At 41.4% G+C, this 18,940-nt stretch overlaps 2 protein-coding genes across 6 annotated transcripts in view; one reads left to right on the top strand and one right to left on the bottom strand.

The window, feature by feature from the left end:
* EGLN3 (egl-9 family hypoxia inducible factor 3) overlaps positions 1-18,940 on the bottom strand; it is a 452,919-nt gene that overhangs the window by 294,724 nt on the left and 139,255 nt on the right. The window lies entirely within an intron of this gene.
* Positions 581-9,913, top strand: LOC147349292 (uncharacterized). Its single transcript, XM_086363660.1, has 2 exons — positions 581-4,263; positions 5,284-9,913. The coding sequence occupies exon 2, from the start codon at positions 6,040-6,042 to the stop codon at positions 6,847-6,849; it is 810 nt and encodes a 269-aa protein (XP_086219786.1). The 5' UTR covers positions 581-4,263; positions 5,284-6,039; the 3' UTR covers positions 6,850-9,913.

The following is an 18,940-nucleotide window of genomic DNA, read 5'->3' as shown; positions in this document are numbered from 1 at the left end:
ACAATGGTTGCCCATGGTTACAGATCAGCAAGACCCAACAGGTTAAAGTACACAGCACTGTGTGCCCTCCTGTGGGTCTCTTCTATGGAAAATGGGAGGAGGGTCAAAAGGAGGGGCTTCAAGGAACGACACAGGTGACAGTAGCAGTAGACACACTTATTTACCCTGGCTTTTGTTAGGGTAAATAAAACAGATTGCCCTGTTTGGCAAACCTTTTGCAAACTCCAGAAAGTACATTGTATGGGCTCAGTGATGTACTCTCTCTATTGAGTAGAGGAAAAGGACACGTGCGGGAGAAGAGTGCCAAATAAGTCTCACAAACTTTTCATCGATGAGATAAGACTGTGTCATCCATCGTGTCCTAAATTTGGGACTAAAGATGCTCCCAGATCTGGCACGAAACACCCATTAGCACTTTCTGTGAACTGACCCTTTGTTGAGTAAATTGCAAAAGAGCATTTATATTATGATTTCATTTTACATAAAATCATATATGCAAACATAGACATATGTCTATATGCACATAGATGCATAGAGAGATGACTGGAAGAATGTTGTAAAAGTATAAAGAATAAAAAAAAGTAGAATAATTATCGGAAAAGGCAATGGCACCCCACTCCAGTACTCTTGCCTGGAAAATCCCAGGGATGGAGGAGCCTGGTAGACTGCAGTCCATGGGTCACTAAGAGTCGGGCACAACTGAGCAACTTCATTTTCACTTTTCAATTTGATGCATTGGAGAAGGAAATGGCAACCCACTCCAGTGTTCTTGCCTGGAGAATCCCAGGGACTGGGGAGCCTCATGGGCTGCCGTCTATGGGGTCACAAAGAGTCGGACATGACTGAAGCGACTTAGCAGCAGCAGCAGCAGCAGCAGCAGAATAACTAGTCTAAAAAGATGCAGAATAATTATTCCTGGATTGTAGACATTCATAACTTCATAATTTTCAAAACTGTTTTATTTTCTACAACGAAAATGTATTATCTTCATAAACAGAAAAAAAATTGAAATCATTTTCCTTAAACTATTCAGAAAACAACATATTCAGAAATTTTATTATAAAAGGCAAGAGAAAGAGCAAACCTTTATTAACTGCTTCCCTTGCACTCAGGACTACATGTGGCACAGACTCTGTGAACTGTCATTTTTATTCTACACATAAGAGCTGACTTCTCACTAGAAATCATGTAAGTAAGGAGAGTGTTGAAAGAACAAAACCATCAATGTTTAATTCTATATCCATTCAAATTATCCATCAGAAGTGAAGGAGAAACAGCAATTTCACACTCAAGACAAACTTGATAGGATCCATTGCAAGCCATTTTGCCCTACAGGAAAAGTTAAAAAATCTTCAGGCAGAAGGAAAATTTTGTAGGTCAGAAGGTTGGAGATACATAAAGAATCAGAGAAGAAATAAATGAAGATAAAATAAAATACTTTATTTTCTATTTTTTAAAACTGAGAGTGCTTAGTTTGACCAAGGTTTCTGTAAGTGTTATCAATCTTTCAGCAAAGCAGAGAATCCTAGGGCTGAATACTTTCCCCTTCAGCTTAGGAGAGAATCCTAGGGAAAGAGCATGTTTCATGTAGAAAACACCAGCCTGGGAACTGGCTCTCAAAGGACCCTCTGAGCCTCCCCCAGCTAATGGCAGAGCTGAGCTCTGAGTCCAAAGAATACTGCCTACCTCACAGAGATGTGGCCAAAACAAGTGAGAACAAGATGCCTCATGATCTTTGAGTAGCAGGTTAACTGTGAGGAGGCATGTGCTACCCGTGACACATGTTCTGGGGTACATCCACAGTGAAAGCAGCAGACCATTTTCTGAGGCCTGGTTGACCCTGCATTAAAACATAGTGCTAAGCAATCAGGAAACCCAGGTTCTAGCCCCATGATAATCGTTCAAAATAGCCTAGCTTCTCTGAGCCTCCCTTTCCTCACTGTAAGCAAAAGGCTTTACATAGAAAATCTCTGAAGTCCTTTCCAGTTCTAGGAATCTATAATCCACAATCTAATTCCAACCATTGCTTCTGGATTCATTAAACAATTGCCCTAGCACGTTCAACTGGTCTATCAGACATTGCTTCAGGGCCCAAAATCGTGTGTGCTAATGCAGAGATGTAAAACGTCTTTTGTAATCTGCGTAGGATTTCCTACCTACTTAGCTTTATTTCATAACCCACAATTATCTGAAAAACAGACAAGTCTATTTACTCTCTATTATCTGTATTCCAAATGGGGCCAAACCCTTCCTCCCCCTTCTTTATGGAAAATCCCAAAATCTCAGGTGGGAATCAGGATAACTCAGGAGATTTGTCACTATGAGCTTGGAATCTTTCCCACTGGGTCTCAAATGCTTTATTTCCTAAGAGCAGCTTTTGTAAGGCAGGCAAAAAAGGCTAAGTTAATAGTTAGAATGTATAAATGGTTTTTGCAAATTAAACAGAATTCTATAACTAAAAGGTAACCAGTAGAGTGGATCTGTTCTTCTATATTATTTCCTCACAAGCAAAAATTCAAAAAGCCAATTAAAGCCCCCAGGTACAGCAGGTAGACACTTTCTTATCAAAATGGGCCAGAAGAGTGAATCAAACCACCCAGGAAATCATATATCCACCCCTTAATAATATTAACTGGAAAAGTCTCAGAAACAATGATACCAGGCACAGTTCTAAACATGGACTGCAGATGGCTGAATCACAATAGTCAAACTCAATTGCTTTTGGAAAGAATTAAGCCAGAAATGAATTTAAATATGTGGCTCAGAGGTCAAGTTCTAATATTTTATCTGGTGCAGTCCACATCCTGTTTGCCAGGGTAGGTGGGCAAAGACATCAAGTCTTTCAGATAGAGGGCCGCCTTCTCTGATTTGGAAATTCTTCATAAACAATATCAAGCCACTATTCATCCCCTCCTCCAAAAGGCTTATTCTTTTGTTCACTGTGGAGACACCATGGGCCAGAGATGCACTAACACCTTCCTCTCTTCACATCCTTTGCAGGACAATGTTGGCCCAGGGGATCCACCAGAAATTCCCCTCTTCATGGTCTCTAAACAGTCATTTGCAGGATTCACTCCTAGAAATCAATTTTCTGAAGTCTATTTCATAGATTTTAATAGGTTCTCTATTTTAAAAACAACCTTTGAAACTACTCAAATATATTTCATGCATCTCTATTGAGTCATTCATTTGACAAGTCTGTTGTTATCTGCTTACTCTTTAAAATATATTTTAATTGAGCCAAGTATGTGTGTGGAGAGAATTTTTTTTCATTTCTAGAGAAATCTTATATCTAAGGGTACATCTTAATCCAAGTTAGTAAAAGAGTCTATTTACTTTCTCTGCCTTGGCATGTTCTACCTTTTAAAGAGGCTAATGAGGTGACTCATATTTTTGGCTGACTTCTTGAATATCAGGTCTTCTCTGAGCAAGTAACTCATCTTTTACATAGATACTGGACACCTGCCCGCCCATCCCAGCTTAAATATTGTTTGTCCTGTTTCCTCTGATAGGAAAAAATATTCAGGCTCTGTCTTCCCACCAAGAGACTGGGGCGGGGATGGTTTGAAAAATTTGATGACGCCGGCTCTGAGATTTGCCCTTATTGTCTCTACCTTGGAACATGTCACCACTAGGCACCAGGTGACCCTAATTCCATTTACAATTTTCTTCTTGCATCCATGGATGCTTTCAAACCTGGTTCTAAATACCAGCATAATGCAAGGAACTGAGAGAGTCATTTCCTAGGCAGGTTGATAGGAAATCTAGGGGTCCCCAAGGAGAGAGGGGTCTGGAATTCTCAAGGAGGAAGAAAGGACAAACTTTTTTTCTTTCTCCACATTCCTTAGGATTATATAACAATAATGTATCCTGCCTGAGGACAGTCTCTAGATTAAGGACAGTCTTTGGATTAAACCTTCTGGCTAATTCTGTTATCTTAAAATGTAAATTATGGGAGTAGGTCTGATGAGGTCTTTACAACCTCCAGACATTCTTTGGATTCATTAGAGAGTATATAACTTCATTGTCAACACTAGCAAGCGGGTACTCTTTCTGCCCCCTTCTGATGCCTATGTCAGAAGCTTTCTCTATCTCCTTTATACTTTAATAAAACTTTACTACACAAAAGCTCTGAGCGATCAAGCCTCGTCTCTGGCCCCGGATTGAATTCTTCTCCTCCGGGGGCCAAGAATCCCGGTGTATTCGCGTGATTCAACAACAACCTTTCATCTTGGGGGCTCGTCCGGGATCCTTCAGGACAAGGTAAGGATGCTTGGAGCTTTAGTTCTTTGTTCTCTTAGCGAACACGTTTTCTGCTGTGCTTTACTAACTCAACCGTGTGCTTGTGTGAATGAATGACATGCCCTGCGTAAAACAAGTAAGGAGCCCTGCTCTGCAGTTCCACGGTGATCTCATACGGCTTATGGCAGAAACCTGTCGGGGCGTTATACCGACCTGCCAATGCCAAGAGGCACCCAATGTCTCCTTCGGGAACCGACCAGAAATGGGCAAAGCGTGTGGACCGAACTCTCCTTTCTCGGTCAAACTTTTCGGTCTCTTTGACCATTTCATAACTCCTTGGGAATTAGAAGTACTAACCTAATCTATCGGATCATAGACTTTCAAGGGACTTGTGATCTATACTGTTACTGTGTACTGTGGCTTAGGTCCCAAACTTGGATTGGTAGTCAAGAAAGTGTCTAGCCTCACTAGGAATCGAAAGTTCGGAAGCTAGATGGAACTCTAGCTCCCAGAACATCTCTGAGGTTAAAGGTTACTCAGATTGGGACTGCGATGGGTTTTTTTTTCTTTGGTAATGCCGGCTCTTAGTGGATCAGAGGAGGCTGTTATACTGGTGTGGTGATGCTTGGAAAGAACATCTCAGTTTTATGTTCGCGTCGGTCTTATTGTGGTCAGAAAATACTCAGGGTCGTGCACAGGCACTCAGGGGACGAATGTTTCCCACAACGGTCTTAGCTTGGGAGGCATTCCGGAAGGTTACTCTGATTCACCCCGGGTGACATCAGAGGCAAGCAAGGTTAAGGGTGAAGAGCTGGACGTCAAGTAGGGATGCTATCAAGTCTACCCCTGGTACATCCCCACCCCGTCTCGGTGGTAGAACCGGGAGGGACGAGTATGGCCCCTGCGTCGGTAAGGGACAGACTAAGTCCGACCAGGAAGGAAAAGCTTTTGGTGTAACGTCTGTCTACACCCCCATCTAGAGCAGGGAGGGACGCCTCCGGTAGAAAAAATGGCGCTGGTCGCTTTTTTTCTCTCTTACAGATGGGAGCTAACAATTCCAGCCTCACTCCTTTGAACTGTATCCTGAAAAACTGGGATAGATTTGATCCCCAGGGCTTAAAGAAGACACACCTGGTCTTCCTATGTGATACTACATGGCCACGGTATCCATTGGAGGACGGCGAACGGTGGCCAGTTGGAGGGTCTCTTAAGTATAATACTGTTCTACAATTAGACCGGTTCTGTAAGGAACAAGGGAAATGGGTAGAAGTAGCATATGTGTTGCCCTTTTTCTCTCTGCGAAATATGCCAGACTTATGTCCTAAGGGTATAGATTTGGGTGTGAAACCTTCAGCTCCTCCCTATCCTCTTCCTTTGCCCCCGTACCTGGGACTCCAAACTGGGATTCAAACTGCCCACATGGAGGTCCAAACAACTCCTGTCTCAGTACGACCTCAGACTACTCTGGTTTCAGTAGAAACTCAGACCATTGAAGTAAGAGATGAGATGGAGGACAGGAGACAAAGAGAAGAGGAGAAACAGGTTTCTCCAATCTATCCCTGGGATCATATGCGCAGAGCAGCCAGAGAGACTGAGGAACAGCCACACAAGCTGTTGCCTCTTTATGAAACATCCACCGGGAGAAATAATCAGTCTGTGAGAGTTAATAAGCCTTTTTCTTATCAAGAAATACAAAGAATCAAGGAGGATCTGGGAGACTATTTAGAGGACCCAGAAAAATATATCAGAGCTTTTAAAGGTGTTACTTTGCTTTATGATCTCACTTGAAAGGATGTGATGTATATCTTGGGACAAACGCTGACTCCTGAGTCAAAGACTCGAGTTTTGGGAAAAGCGGTTGCTTATGGAGATGAGTGGCTTGGTAATGAATCAGTAGGGAAGAGGGAGAACGAGATAGCGGCCCTCCCCACTGGGAATCAGGCGGTTCCAACTATAGAACCAGACTGGGACTACAACACAGCTAAAAGAAGATGGGATCAGAGTCATTTTGTTAGATGTATTCTTGAAGGACTTAGGCAGGCGCGTTCTAAGCCTTTAAACTATGGCAAATTGGCAGATAGAGAACAGGAGGAGAAAGAAACTCCTGGTAAATTCCTAGATAGACTGAGAGAAGGCCTTCGCAGATTCACTGAGATTGATCCCAAAAGTGAAGAGGGAAAAGTGATCTTAAAGGATAGATTTCTCACTCAGTCAGCTTCAGATATCCGCCGTAAGCTATTAAAACAGGCGTATGGACCAAATCAGTCTTTAGATACTCTGTTACAACTGGCTCAGACAGTCTATTATGGTAGGGAATATGAGGAAAAGAAAGAAAGGCAAAAAAAGACAAAGGAAAAGGCGGAAGCCTTCGCCATGGCTATGAAAAACGTTCTTAAACAGCCTGAGAAAAATGCCCAGAGGGGCCCAGGTGAAAAGGGATGGGCTTGCTACTGCTGTGGAAAGGAGGGGCACCTCAAGCGGGATTGCCCTCAGGCATCTAAGCCGCCCCCGGCTCCATGTCCGGTCTGCAAAGGACCACACTGGAAGAGAGACTGCCCCCAGAGGCGTAGGTCTCCGGGGTCGGACTCTCAAGACAATCAGGACTGAAGGTGCCCGGGGGTCCCCACACAAGCTCCCGTCCTAATTACACCTGAGGAACCCCGGGTATTAATAGTTGTGGGGGGCCAATCCGTCGATTTCCTTTTAGATACTGGGGCAACTTATTCTGTGCTTACTGAAGCCCCTGGCCCACTTTCTTCCCGATCCGCTTCCATAATGGGACTGTCTGGACGAGCCAAAAGGTATTATTTCAGTTATTCTTTATCTTGCAACTGGGATTCTGTGCTGTTTTCACACGAGTTTCTGATCTTGCCAGAATCTCCCTCACCCCTTTTGGGAAGGGATATACTGAGCAAGGTCCATGCCTCTGTTTTCATGAATATGGAGCCCTCCCTTTCTCTCCCTTTAGTTGAACAAAATGTAAATCCTAGAGTATGGGCTGATGGAAAATCTGTGGGTCGAGCACAAAATGCTATTCCTGTAGTTGTTAAGCTCAAAGACCCACACATATTTCCACATAAGAAGCAGTATCCACTGAAACCTGAAGTAAGGAAGGGTTAAAACCCATCATCGAAAATTTAAAGGAGCAGGGACTATTAATTCCCTGTAACAGTCCTTGCAACACTCCTATTTTGGGTATAAAGAAATCGAATGGTAAATGGAGACTAGTTCAAGATTTACGAATAATAAATGAGGCTGTAGTTCCTTTACACCCCGTGGTGCCTAATCCTTATACTCTATTGTCTGAAATTCCTGAACGGGCCAAATATTTCTCAGTAATTGATTTAAAGGATGCCTTCTATTCAGTGCCTTTGGCGGAAAAAAGCCAATTCCTATTTGCCTTTGAAGACCCTACGCAGCCAGCTTCTCAGTTAACCTGGACAGTTTTGCCCCAGGGATTTCATGACAGTCCTCACTTATTCGGACAAAGTTTGTCACGGGATTTACAAAACTTTAACAGCTCTGAAGCAGTGGTGTTACAATATGTAGATGATATTTTGCTCTGTGCTGAGACAGAGGAAGCTTGTTCGCGAGCCTCAGAAGATTTCTTAAACTTTCTGGCAGGCTGTGGTTACAAGGCATCAAGAGAAAAGGCTCAGCTTTGTCAACAATCTGTTAGATATCTGGGCCTAATCATATCAGAAGGGACTAGGGCCATAGGCCCTGAGAGAATTAAACCTATACTAAATCACCCCCTACCTATGACTTTAAGACATTGAGAGGATTTTTGGGAATCACAGGTTACTGTCACATTTGGATTCCGGGTTACGGGGAACTTGCTCGGCCTTTATATAAACTTATAGCTGAAACTCAGCAGGCCCAAACCGACAAACTGGTTTGGTCTCCAGAAACTCAAAAGGCTTTTAAGGTTCTTCAGACTGCTCTCCTGCAAGCTCCAGCTCTGAGCTTGCCCACAGGGTCAGAATTTAATTTGTTTGTCACTGAAAGAAAAGGTGTGGCATTGGGAGTTTTGACACAACCCCGAGGGCCTCACCAACAACCTATTGCTTATCTAAGCAGAGAATTAGTTGTAGTTTCATGTGGGTGGCCCCACTGCCTAAGAGTAATTGGGGCAGCGGCTTTATTAGCACCTGAAGCTTTAAAAATAATTAATGGATGAAACCTTACTGTACTGACTTCTCATGATGTGAGTGGAATCTTAAATTCTAAGGTTAATATTTGGATGACAGACAGTAGGCCTCTTAAGTATCAGTCATTGTTGTTAGAAGGACCAGAAGCTAAGCTTAAAGTTTGTGGAAATTTAAATCCTGGCACTTTCCTTCCTGAGAAGGAAAATGAAACACCTGATCACGATTGTTCTCAATTCCTAACTTTGAACTATGCAGCTTGGGAGGATCTAAAGGATACCCCATTAGACAATCCTGACATGGAAATATTTACAGATGGCAGTTCTTTTGTTCAGGATGGAAACCGTAAAGCAGGTTACGCCGTGGTGACTGCTGAACAGGTTTTGGAAGCAAAATCTCTCCCCCAGGGAGCCAGTGCTCAGTTAGCGGAGCTTGTGGCCCTGACCCGAGCTCTAGAATTAAGCAAAGGGCAGCAGATGGGCCTGATAATCTATGTGAGTCTACTTCTGCTGACTCCAAATATCCTGAGTCTGCCATTGGATCCTCAAGACAATGTCCTCCTGTCCTGGGCTCACTCTTATGCTGCATTCCACAATCGGTCTAACTGCTGGGTCTGCGGAGAACTCCCCTCTTCGTCAGTGGAAGGCTTCCTGTGGTGGACATCCCCACTTCAAGAAAAAGACTTTCTCCAAGTCTGTGAATACCTTCGACAACAATCACATGCGATGCCTCTTCTTCATCTGATGACATCTACCAACCCTAAAATGGACTGGTGCAACTTTGTACTTTAACTATGGACATAATGTGACTTTTAATTTTGATTCTGATTGTTTTGTTTTTGCTGTTTGCTCCCTGCATCTGTAATTGTATAACTGGGTTTGTTTCTAGCCGCATGAAAGCTTTTAAGTTACAAATGGTTGCTCAAACTCCTGCTACTGCTGTAGCTTCCTCCAGCTACTATTTGGGGCCCCTGGATCAGATATCCTCAATATGAGGATTAGGAGAATATGTTGCCTCACCAATTTAGGGACAACGCCCCTTGTCAGCTCGGAAGCAGTTATGGAACGAGAATGACGCCCCTTTTCCCTAGGCAACATAATTCTCCTAAAAGAAAAGGGGGGAATGAGAGAGTCATTTCCTAGGCAGGTTGATAGGAAATCTAGGGGTCCCCAAGGAGAGAGGGGTCTGGAATTCTCAAGGAGGAAGAAAGGACAAACTTTTTTTCTTTCTCCACATTCCTTAGGATTATATAACAATAATGTATCCTGCCTGAGGACAGTCTCTAGATTAAGGACAGTCTTTGGATTAAACCTTCTGGCTAATTCTGTTATCTTAAAATGTAAATTATGGGAGTAGGTCTGATGAGGTCTTTACAACCTCCAGACATTCTTTGGATTCATTAGAGAGTATATAACTTCATTGTCAACACTAGCAAGCGGGTACTCTTTCTGCCCCCTTCTGATGCTTATGTCAGAAGCTTTCTCTATCTCCTTTATACTTTAATAAAACTTTACTACACAAAAGCTCTGAGCGATCAAGCCTCGTCTCTGGCCCCGGATTGAATTCTTCTCCTCCGGGGGCCAAGAATCCTGGTGTATTCGCGTGATTCAACAACAACCTTTCAGAACTGAACATAGTCAGTAAATGGGAAAGAAAGTCAGAGATCTGCTTATAGTTTCATATATTTACCATGCACTGTTTCTTCCCTGCCTTTGCCAAAAATGCTCATCTTCCCTCTCACCCAACTCACCCCCCATCCTCACATCTTTAAGGTGTCCTCTGTTCCAGGAAGCTTCCCCTGGCCCCAAAAGTACACATCTTGGTTACCTATCACTCCCCTCTGGCTGCTCACATCTCTACCATTGCATTTAACTTCACTACATTATAATTACCTGTTTATAGGTCTATTTCCCCAATGAAAACAGGAACTAAGTGTTTTTTATTTTTGACTGCCTAAGCTTGATCCAGTCTGGCACATTAAAAAGCATCCAGTTGGAGTGAGAATGAGTGGGCATTAATGTTGTTCAAGGGTTCTGAGTCATTAAGAAAATAAATACCTGAGACTTAAAGGCAAAAATACATGCAAATAGTTAAAAAAAAAAAAAAAACCTGAAATTCCCTGTTTTTAAAATAATACACATGGCTGCTTGTTCCTCCAAGCACCAGTGCACGTACCTCACTCTGCCTGGTATTAAGATCAGATATTTATGTAACCCACCACTCCACCAGCTCTATCATCTTGGCTGCTGCCACATGTATCTCCATCAGCACACGACCACTTCCTGCACTACTCTTTCCATTGCCTCCATCACCTCCAATACATGGCACATTTCCACTTCCACCTACACCAGCGTCCTCACCCTAATCTCTACTGCCTCTTCCACTTCCCCGACCACCTCCTTCACCTTCTGGCCACCATCTCCACTGTCTCCACTGCCTCCAAAACGCCATCACCTTCCCCAAATCTTCCACCACCACTTCCACCTTCCTTCCTTTCATTCCCATCTCCATTACTTCCACCAGCTCAATCAAAACCTTCACCACCTCTGTTATAACCACGACCTCCACCATCATCACTTCCACCCCCTCTATCTCCAATTCTAGGTCAATCCTGAATATTCATTGGAAGGACTGATGCTGAAGCAGAAGCTCCAATACTTTTGCCATCTGAGGTGAAAAGCTGATTCATTGGAAAAGACCTTGATGCTGGGAAAGATTGAGGGCAAGAGGAGAAGGGGGAGACAGAGGACGAGATGGGGAGACAGAGGACGAGATGGTTGGATGCATCACTTACTCAATGGACATAAGTTTGAGCAAATTCCAGGAGATAGCAAAGGGCAGGGGAGCCTGGCATGTGCAGTTTATGGGGTTACAACGAGTCAGACATGACTTAGCAACTGGACAACAACAAAGTGATTTTACAGTATTAATTCAATTCTCAACAACAATCCCAAAGGTATTATTATCAACTCTACTTTACTGACAGAAAAACTAAGGACCAGAGAGGTTAAGCCCTATGCTCAAGACCACACAGCGCAGAAAGTGAAGCTGGTCTTCAAGTCCAGACAGTGTACTGGGTACTAAGAACCCGGGTACTAAGTCCCTCCCCTTGAGGGAGCTGAACTGCCCTGCTGGGTGTGCAGGTTCTAACTGTGTCTGTGTCTGTGTCTAACTGTGTCAGGCTCTAACTGCCATAGTCTGTGTCCATAGTCCACTACACATCTTAGCTATACATGAGGGGTAAATAAAAATTTCACCTAGAAAGCAGTCCATCAAGGATCAAGGATGTGGATAATATCTACCATCTACTTGGAGGAATATCATTACTGTCCTGTCCTTCTCCTGCTAACACTGGACTGCTGGTGTTAAGTAGTGACCTTCCTCTCCCTTCCTATTTCCTGAGTTCTCTAGGCTTAAGATGGGAAGAGAAAGTAGGGTGATAAGACAGAGGTACAATCTATCTGTCTCACCTTCAAATCATCCGTGATTAGCCTCAGGTGAAAAACAACTCCGAGAGTATTCACTGGAATGTTTAAATTATTTTCAAAATGAATATATAAGGTATTAAAGAAAAACACAATACCTAAAACATTTATGAAACATTTTATGTTTTTCAACTCTTACATACAGGAAAAGAATAAAAACTACCCACTCTGAGTATCATATTCAGGTAAGAGTCCTTGGATAAAAGGCAGAAATCCCTGTTCCATAGCTATAAAAAACTTAGTTCTCTCAATTCATGGGCTTTTTAAATTTTTATTGAAATATAGTTGATATACAAAATTATATGTTACAGGTATACAATATAGTGATGAACAATTTTTAGAGACTTACTCCATTTATAGTTATCATGAAATATTGGCTATATTCCCCATGTTGTACAGTATATGCTTGTAGCTTATTTTACACCTAATAGTTTATACCTCTTACTGCCCTTCCCCTGTATTGCCCCTTCTCCTTCCCTCTCTTCACTGGTAACCATTAGCTTGTTCCCTTTATGTGTGAGTCTGCTTCTTTTTTGTTATATGCACTAGTTCGTTGTATTTTTTACATTCCACCTATAAATGATATCATATAGTATTTGTCTTTCTCTGTCTAATTTATTTCCCTTTTTATAATACCCTCCATATCCATCCATGTTGTTGCAGATGGCAAAATTTCATTCCTTGTTTACAGTTGAGAGGTATTACAAAAATAAACAAATGAGACCTAATTAAACTTAAAATTTTCACATAGAAAATGAAATCATCAAAATCACAAAATGAAAAAACAATTTACTGAATGGGAGAAAACATTTCCAAAGGATATGACCAATAAACAGTTAGCCAGTTCAGTTCAGTCGCTCAGTCATGTCCTACTCTTTGTGACCCCATGGACTGTAGCACGCCAGGCTTCCCTGTTCATCACCAACTCCCTGAGCTTGCTCAAACTCATGTCCATCGAGTTGGTGATGCCCTTCAACCATCTTATCCTCTGTCATCCCCTTCTCTTCCTGCCTTCAATCTTTACCAGCATCAGGATTTTTCCAAATGAGTCAGTTCTTTGCATCAGGTGGCCGAAGTATTGGAGTTTCAGCTTCAACATCAGTCCTTCCAATGAATATTCAGGACGGATTTCCTTTAGGATTGACTAGTTGGATATCCTTGCAGACCAAGGGACTCTCAAGAGTCTTCTCCAATACCACAGTTCAAAAACATCAATTTTTCAGTGCTCAGCTTTCTTTATAGTCCAACTCTCACATCCACAGCCAACATATAAACAGCTCATACAACTCCACATCAAAAAGTAGCAATCTGATTTTAAATGGGCAGAAGAACTGAATAGATGCTTTCCTAAAGAAGACATGCACATGGCCAACAGACACATAAAAAGATGCTCAGCATCTCTAATCATCAGGGAGATGCCAATCAAAACCACAAAGAGACAACACCTCACACCTGCCAGAATAGCTATCATCAAAAAAAGAAAAAACCCACAAATGACAAAGGTTGGCAAGAATGTAAAGAAAAGAAAGCCCTCTACACCGCTGGTGGGAATGTAAATTGGTGCAGCCCCTATGGAAAAACAGTAAGGAGATTTCTCAAAAAACTAAGAGCAGAACTGCCTTGTGACCCACAATTCCACTCCTGGATATATATCAAAAAAACAAAAACATTAATTCAAAAAGATAGATGCACCCCCAATGTTCATAACAGCATTATTTACAGTTGCCAAGATATCAAGTGAAAGTGAAGTCGCTCGGTCGTGTCCAACTCTTAGCGACTCCATGGACTGTAGCCTACCAGGCTCCTCTGTCCATGGGATTTTCCAGGCAATAGTACTGGAGTGGGGTGCCATTGCCTTCTCCAGGGGATCTTCCTAATCCAGGGATCAAACCCAGGTCTCCCACATTGTAGACAGACGCTTTACCGTCTAAGCCACCAGGGAAGTCAAGTGTGTGTGTGTGTGTATGTGTGTGTATATATATTATATATATAATATATATAGTGGAATACTACTCAGCCATAAAAAAGAATGAAATTTTGCCATCTGCAGCAACATGAATGGACTTGGAGGGCATTGTAAAATAAGTAAAATAAGTCAGACAGAGAAAGAGAAATACTGTAATGATACCAATTCATGTTTATAGAGCCCTAAAGCATGTCCACAATAAGAGCAAGTGTTAGGTTAGGACTGATTTCACCCTCCACAGCAAACGAGACCAGAATTTTCTTCCCACCCTTTGCTTTCCTAAACAAACCAACCAAAAAAAATAGCTTCAAACAAAATTACACCACTATGGTGAAAGATATTGTGACGTGGCACTCATATGCTCCTTCAGAACTGAAGGGTTTATTACTTCTTGCTGTCCCCATCGGAGCTGCCGGACTGAAAATAGCCACCAGGCTGAGGCACTCATTCAGCACAGACTTATTTGATGACTGGTAGTAGTGAGATATAAAGTTTAACTCAACCCAAAAGTGTTATCCCAGCTTCAGAACTTTGCTTTATCGCATCTCCTCTTCTGAGGCTTCATTACCACCCAGCTTCTGCCTCTGCCTGATCTTGCTTCCTTCTCTTCCCTTCTCTAAGCATTATTCCAAGAGCACTCTCTAAGAAACCTCTCACATGTGAATCTCCATCTCAGAGTTGGCTTTCCAAAAAACCCAACCCACTACAACTATTATGCCAACAATTATAATTAGCCCAGATTTCCTAGGTAAAAAAGTTTCAGCTTATAAGTAACACATGTTCACTCTAACAACACAAGCCTAGAGGCAAATACAGATGACATATGGTTCTTTGGGAAGAGCCACATATATCTATGAATTACCATTCCTCTTGATGTCCAATCATCATACCAAAGTTAAAAGAAATCACCTTCAGCTAAGGATATGCCTTATGTTCTCTATTTTCTATTTCCCCCAATTTTTCTCTCTAAAAATATAAATTGTATCTAAAGAAGAGATTTTTTTCAATTGCTATAATTTCGTTATAGAGCCTCCCACCACTACATCAGGCAAAAAAAAAAAAAAAAATCCACCAAATACTGAATGAAAAGATACATAGACACAAGCTTAATATAGAAAGAAATTTTTTTCTTGAATTTAGTTTTTACACACAAAACTTTTGAGCAAAATTTAAGTTTAATTTTTAATTTCCACCATTCAGGTTATCCCCTTCTCCTCCTGCCTTCAATCTTTCCCAACATCAGCGTCTTTTCCAATCAGCCAGCTCTTCCCATCAGGTGGACAAAGTACTGGAACTTCAGCTTCAGCATCAGTCCTTCCAATGAACATTCAGGACTGATTTCCTTTAGGATTGACTGGTTGGATCTCCTTGCAATCCAAGGGACTCTCAAGAGTCTTCTCCAATACCACAGTTCAAAAGCATCGATTCTTCAGCACTCAGCTATCTTCATAGTCCAACTCTCACATCTATACATGACCACAGGAAAAAACCATAGCTTCGACTAGACAGATCTTTGTTGGCAAAGTAATGTCTCTGCTTTTGAATATGCTATCTAGGTTGGTCATAACTTTCCTTTCAAGGAGTAAGCGTCTTTTAATTTCATGGCCGCAGTCACCATCTGCAGTGATTTTGGAGCCCCCCAAAATAAAGTCTGTCACTGTTTCCATTGCTTCCCCATCTATTTGCCATGAAGTGATGGGACTGGATGCCATGATCTTAGTTTTCTGAATGTTGAGTTTTAAGCCAATTTTTCCACTCTCCTCTTTCACTTTCATCAAGAGGCTCTTTAGTTCTTTGCTTTCTGCCATAAGGGTGGTGTCATCTGCATATCTGAAGTTATTGATATTTCTCCCAGCAATCTTTATTCCAGCTTGTGCTTCATCTAGCCCAGCATTTTTCATGATGTAGTCTGCATATAAGTTAAATAAGCAGGGTGACAATATATAGCCTTGATGTACTCCTTTCTTGATTTGGAACCAGTCTGTTGTTTAATGTCCTGTTCTAACTGTTTCTTCTTGATCTACATACAGATTTCTCAGGAGACAGGTCAGGTGCTCTGGTATTCCCATCTCTTGAAGAATTTTCCACAGTTTGTTGTGATCCACACAGTCAAAGGCTTTGGTGTAGTCAATAAAGCAAAAGTAGATGTTTTTCTGGAACTCTCTTGTTTTTTCGATGATCCCATGGATGTTGGCAATTTATATACTGAGATCTTATTGTTAGCATCAAAAATGTTCATGATTGTTATATCATTTTTACATATATACAATGTCCTTTATTTTCACTTATTAAGTTTTTCATTTTAAATTACATTTTCTCTTATATTACAAGTGCTACCTGTAATTTCTTTGCTTCATAAACACCTGATGTATCTTTTTCTATTCCTTTATTTTCCATTTTCTGTATCATTTTGTACTTAAGACTTAGGTTTTTTTACATATCACACATCTAAATCTTTGGTTTTTTAAAAATCTGACTTTTAATTGGTCACATTAGTATAATGTGCAATTAATTTAATTAAGGCACAATTAATTTGATTGCTCACTTGTATATATTGTGATTGTTTTACACGCTTGTTGTCTTATTTGGTGCTATCAAATGCTTTCTTTTTACTTATTTTTCTTTTTTCCTTTTTCCTTGGTCTCCTTTAAATAGTTTCCATTTTATACCACTGGTTTAAATGTCATAATCCCATAATTATTGTTGTGGTAATTGCCCTAACTTATTAAGATTCATACTTACACTCAGTTTTCCTAACAGTATCTAATATTTATTTCCTCTCAATGAGCCAAAATTTAAGTGCCTTCTCATTTTTTGATCTCTTCCTATACCATTCCACAAATGGCTAATGAATTTAATGTCCACATGTGACTCATAAAACTTGTCTTATTTAAAAGTCACTATTCATACACACTTTGAGTTTTAATTTCCACAAATACAGACTTAAAGGAAATCAGGCATATCAAGTCATCTACCTAATCATTTCTCTCCTTCCTGGAAATATGTCTCTGATAAATATGCATTTTAAATCATCAAATTAAGTTGTGAGTTTCCCTAAATCCTGCTTAATCCCAACCACCTCTCCAGCCCTGAGGTTTCCCAGGGAGATGTATACAGAGGGAAGTAAAGTAATTATTTCTGAACACTGTGTGACTTCTTTTTCAAAAGTTCTTCAGACTTACTTAGGAAAGTCCCAAAGCAACTTCTTTGCCCTTCTCTGACTATAGCTGACCTAGCCCATGTCCTGAATTTTATTATGGAGGAGAAAGGAAATGGCCAAATAAGGGACACGTGCCAGCTCAAGTCACAGATGTCTGAGAAAGGCAAATGGCAAAGAGTCTGCCTAGTGAGGAGCTGGCAGGGGCTAGGAGACAGCTGCCCTAGGCCCTGAGCCCCAGAATGAAGAGGGTCAGCCCCAAGAAGCTAGAGAAACAGATAAAATGAGGCTAAGGCCACCCCAGTACATTCCAAGCATAAACTCAAACAGCACCCTGAATCTAACTTGGTATCTCAAAGGCTGAAATATTTAAAGGTGCAAAGTCGAGGTTAACTGTGATGCCTGTGGTGTGCAGATCAAAAACTGTGTACTGAATACCATCAATGTAAAAACAGGTGAAAAGACACTGTGTCTGTCCCCATAGCGCTCATAGACAGTTAGAAAAGGCAAATGTATATAAGACTGTGAGATGTACACCATTATGAAAATTCTTTCGAAACTCAGCAATTCCCAAGACCAGTCACTAGCACTCATCATCCTGGGGTACAAGAACAACTGGGGAGCTGAGAGAGAAAAATACTTTCTCTTAGGGACCAATCGCCTAGCATACAAACCACTAAAATGGCTTCCCTTCCCCCAAATGGTATCTTTCACTTATTACTAACACTGAAAATTTCTTTCAGAGACAAAGCCTGTCTTTCTGCAATTAGAGAAAACAGGCTTAAAATAGAAGTGCTGTGGGATGGTAAGCACAAGTAGAAATTAGGTCAAACCCATGTGTGAATGACTAATGTCAGATCATTGCCAGTTTTGCTAGCAGACAGAGGTTAGTACTTCAGAAATGCTGGGACCCCGGAGAGCCCAAGCATCATCCCACTAAAAGAAAACTGGAACATCAAAGAATATGTAGGCATGTATCAAGATATTGTTCAGAGTTTGTTCTGTTGACTTTTTATGGAAAACCAAATAGAACCCAAACAGATACTGACTCTTATCTCTCTCTTCGTCACCTCTGAAGAGACCGTGTCTTGAAATCCTACTCTCTGTCTTTGTTTCCTGGCATCTGGCCTTCTGAATTCATATTCTGAATCCTACAAATCATGAATACCTCTAACCTAGCTATTTCCAGGTCTCTGCCTAGATCCCTCCATCCTCCAGTTCTTTCCTCAGGAGGGTAACTTGACCATGTTTCAGCTTACTCCCAGAATGGCCCTTAAATTTCCTCCAAGGTGTTGCCAGATCCTTTGAGGACAATGATCATCTCTCATGCCTCCCCATGCCCTTGATTATCTGATCATTCGTCCCTCATATTAACGTCATCCACAACGGCTCTTATTGCTCCTTTCAGTTATCCCTCTCTCCAAACAATTAGGTCTCCACATGGGTAGACAGTCAAGACAGAGGGTTTTCTAGGGGGAGAAATGAATCTGATGCCTTTTATGTGCCTGCAGAGCTCCAACTTGGTTTAATAATCCCTGAGCACCACTTTGCGTGCGGCAAGGTATAAATATATGCTAATAGGAGGTCTGGCTCCCTGTCACAACACATCGCAGGCTGCATTCGTGCAAGATAGAATAAAAAGATTAGATGCAATCTTGAAGTCAATCAGAAAGCAAGAGGAAACCAAAAAAAAAATGGAGCTCAGATTGTCAACAGGAGAGGCAGAAAAATGACTTGAATCGAATTGCAGTTTATCTCGTTAAGCATTAAAGGAAACCAATTTCTTTCAGAAATTGGAAGGCAATTTAAACATTTCTACAGTTTTACTAAAGTTTGAAATTTTCCAGTGAAAGAATAAGGTTTTCTTTATTTCTGCATATCTGACATTTTCCCTGTACTCTCAGGGACTAGAAAGCCCTAGATAAGAGGACAGTTAAGGAAA

Source organism: Bos grunniens, chromosome 21 (assembly GCF_055505025.1).
Source record: "Bos grunniens cultivar Pamir isolate PY7600 chromosome 21, Bosgru_T2T1.0, whole genome shotgun sequence".
In the NCBI taxonomy this organism is placed as follows: Eukaryota; Metazoa; Chordata; class Mammalia; order Artiodactyla; family Bovidae; genus Bos; species Bos grunniens.
The sequence above is the reverse complement of the archived record's forward strand: the minus strand, read 5'-3'. Positions and strand labels throughout refer to the sequence as shown.

Coding starts and splice junctions, on each gene's coding strand:
- LOC147349292 (XM_086363660.1), top strand. CDS start 6,040: ATGTATATCTTGGGACAAACGCTGACTCCTGAGTCAAAGACTCGAGTT.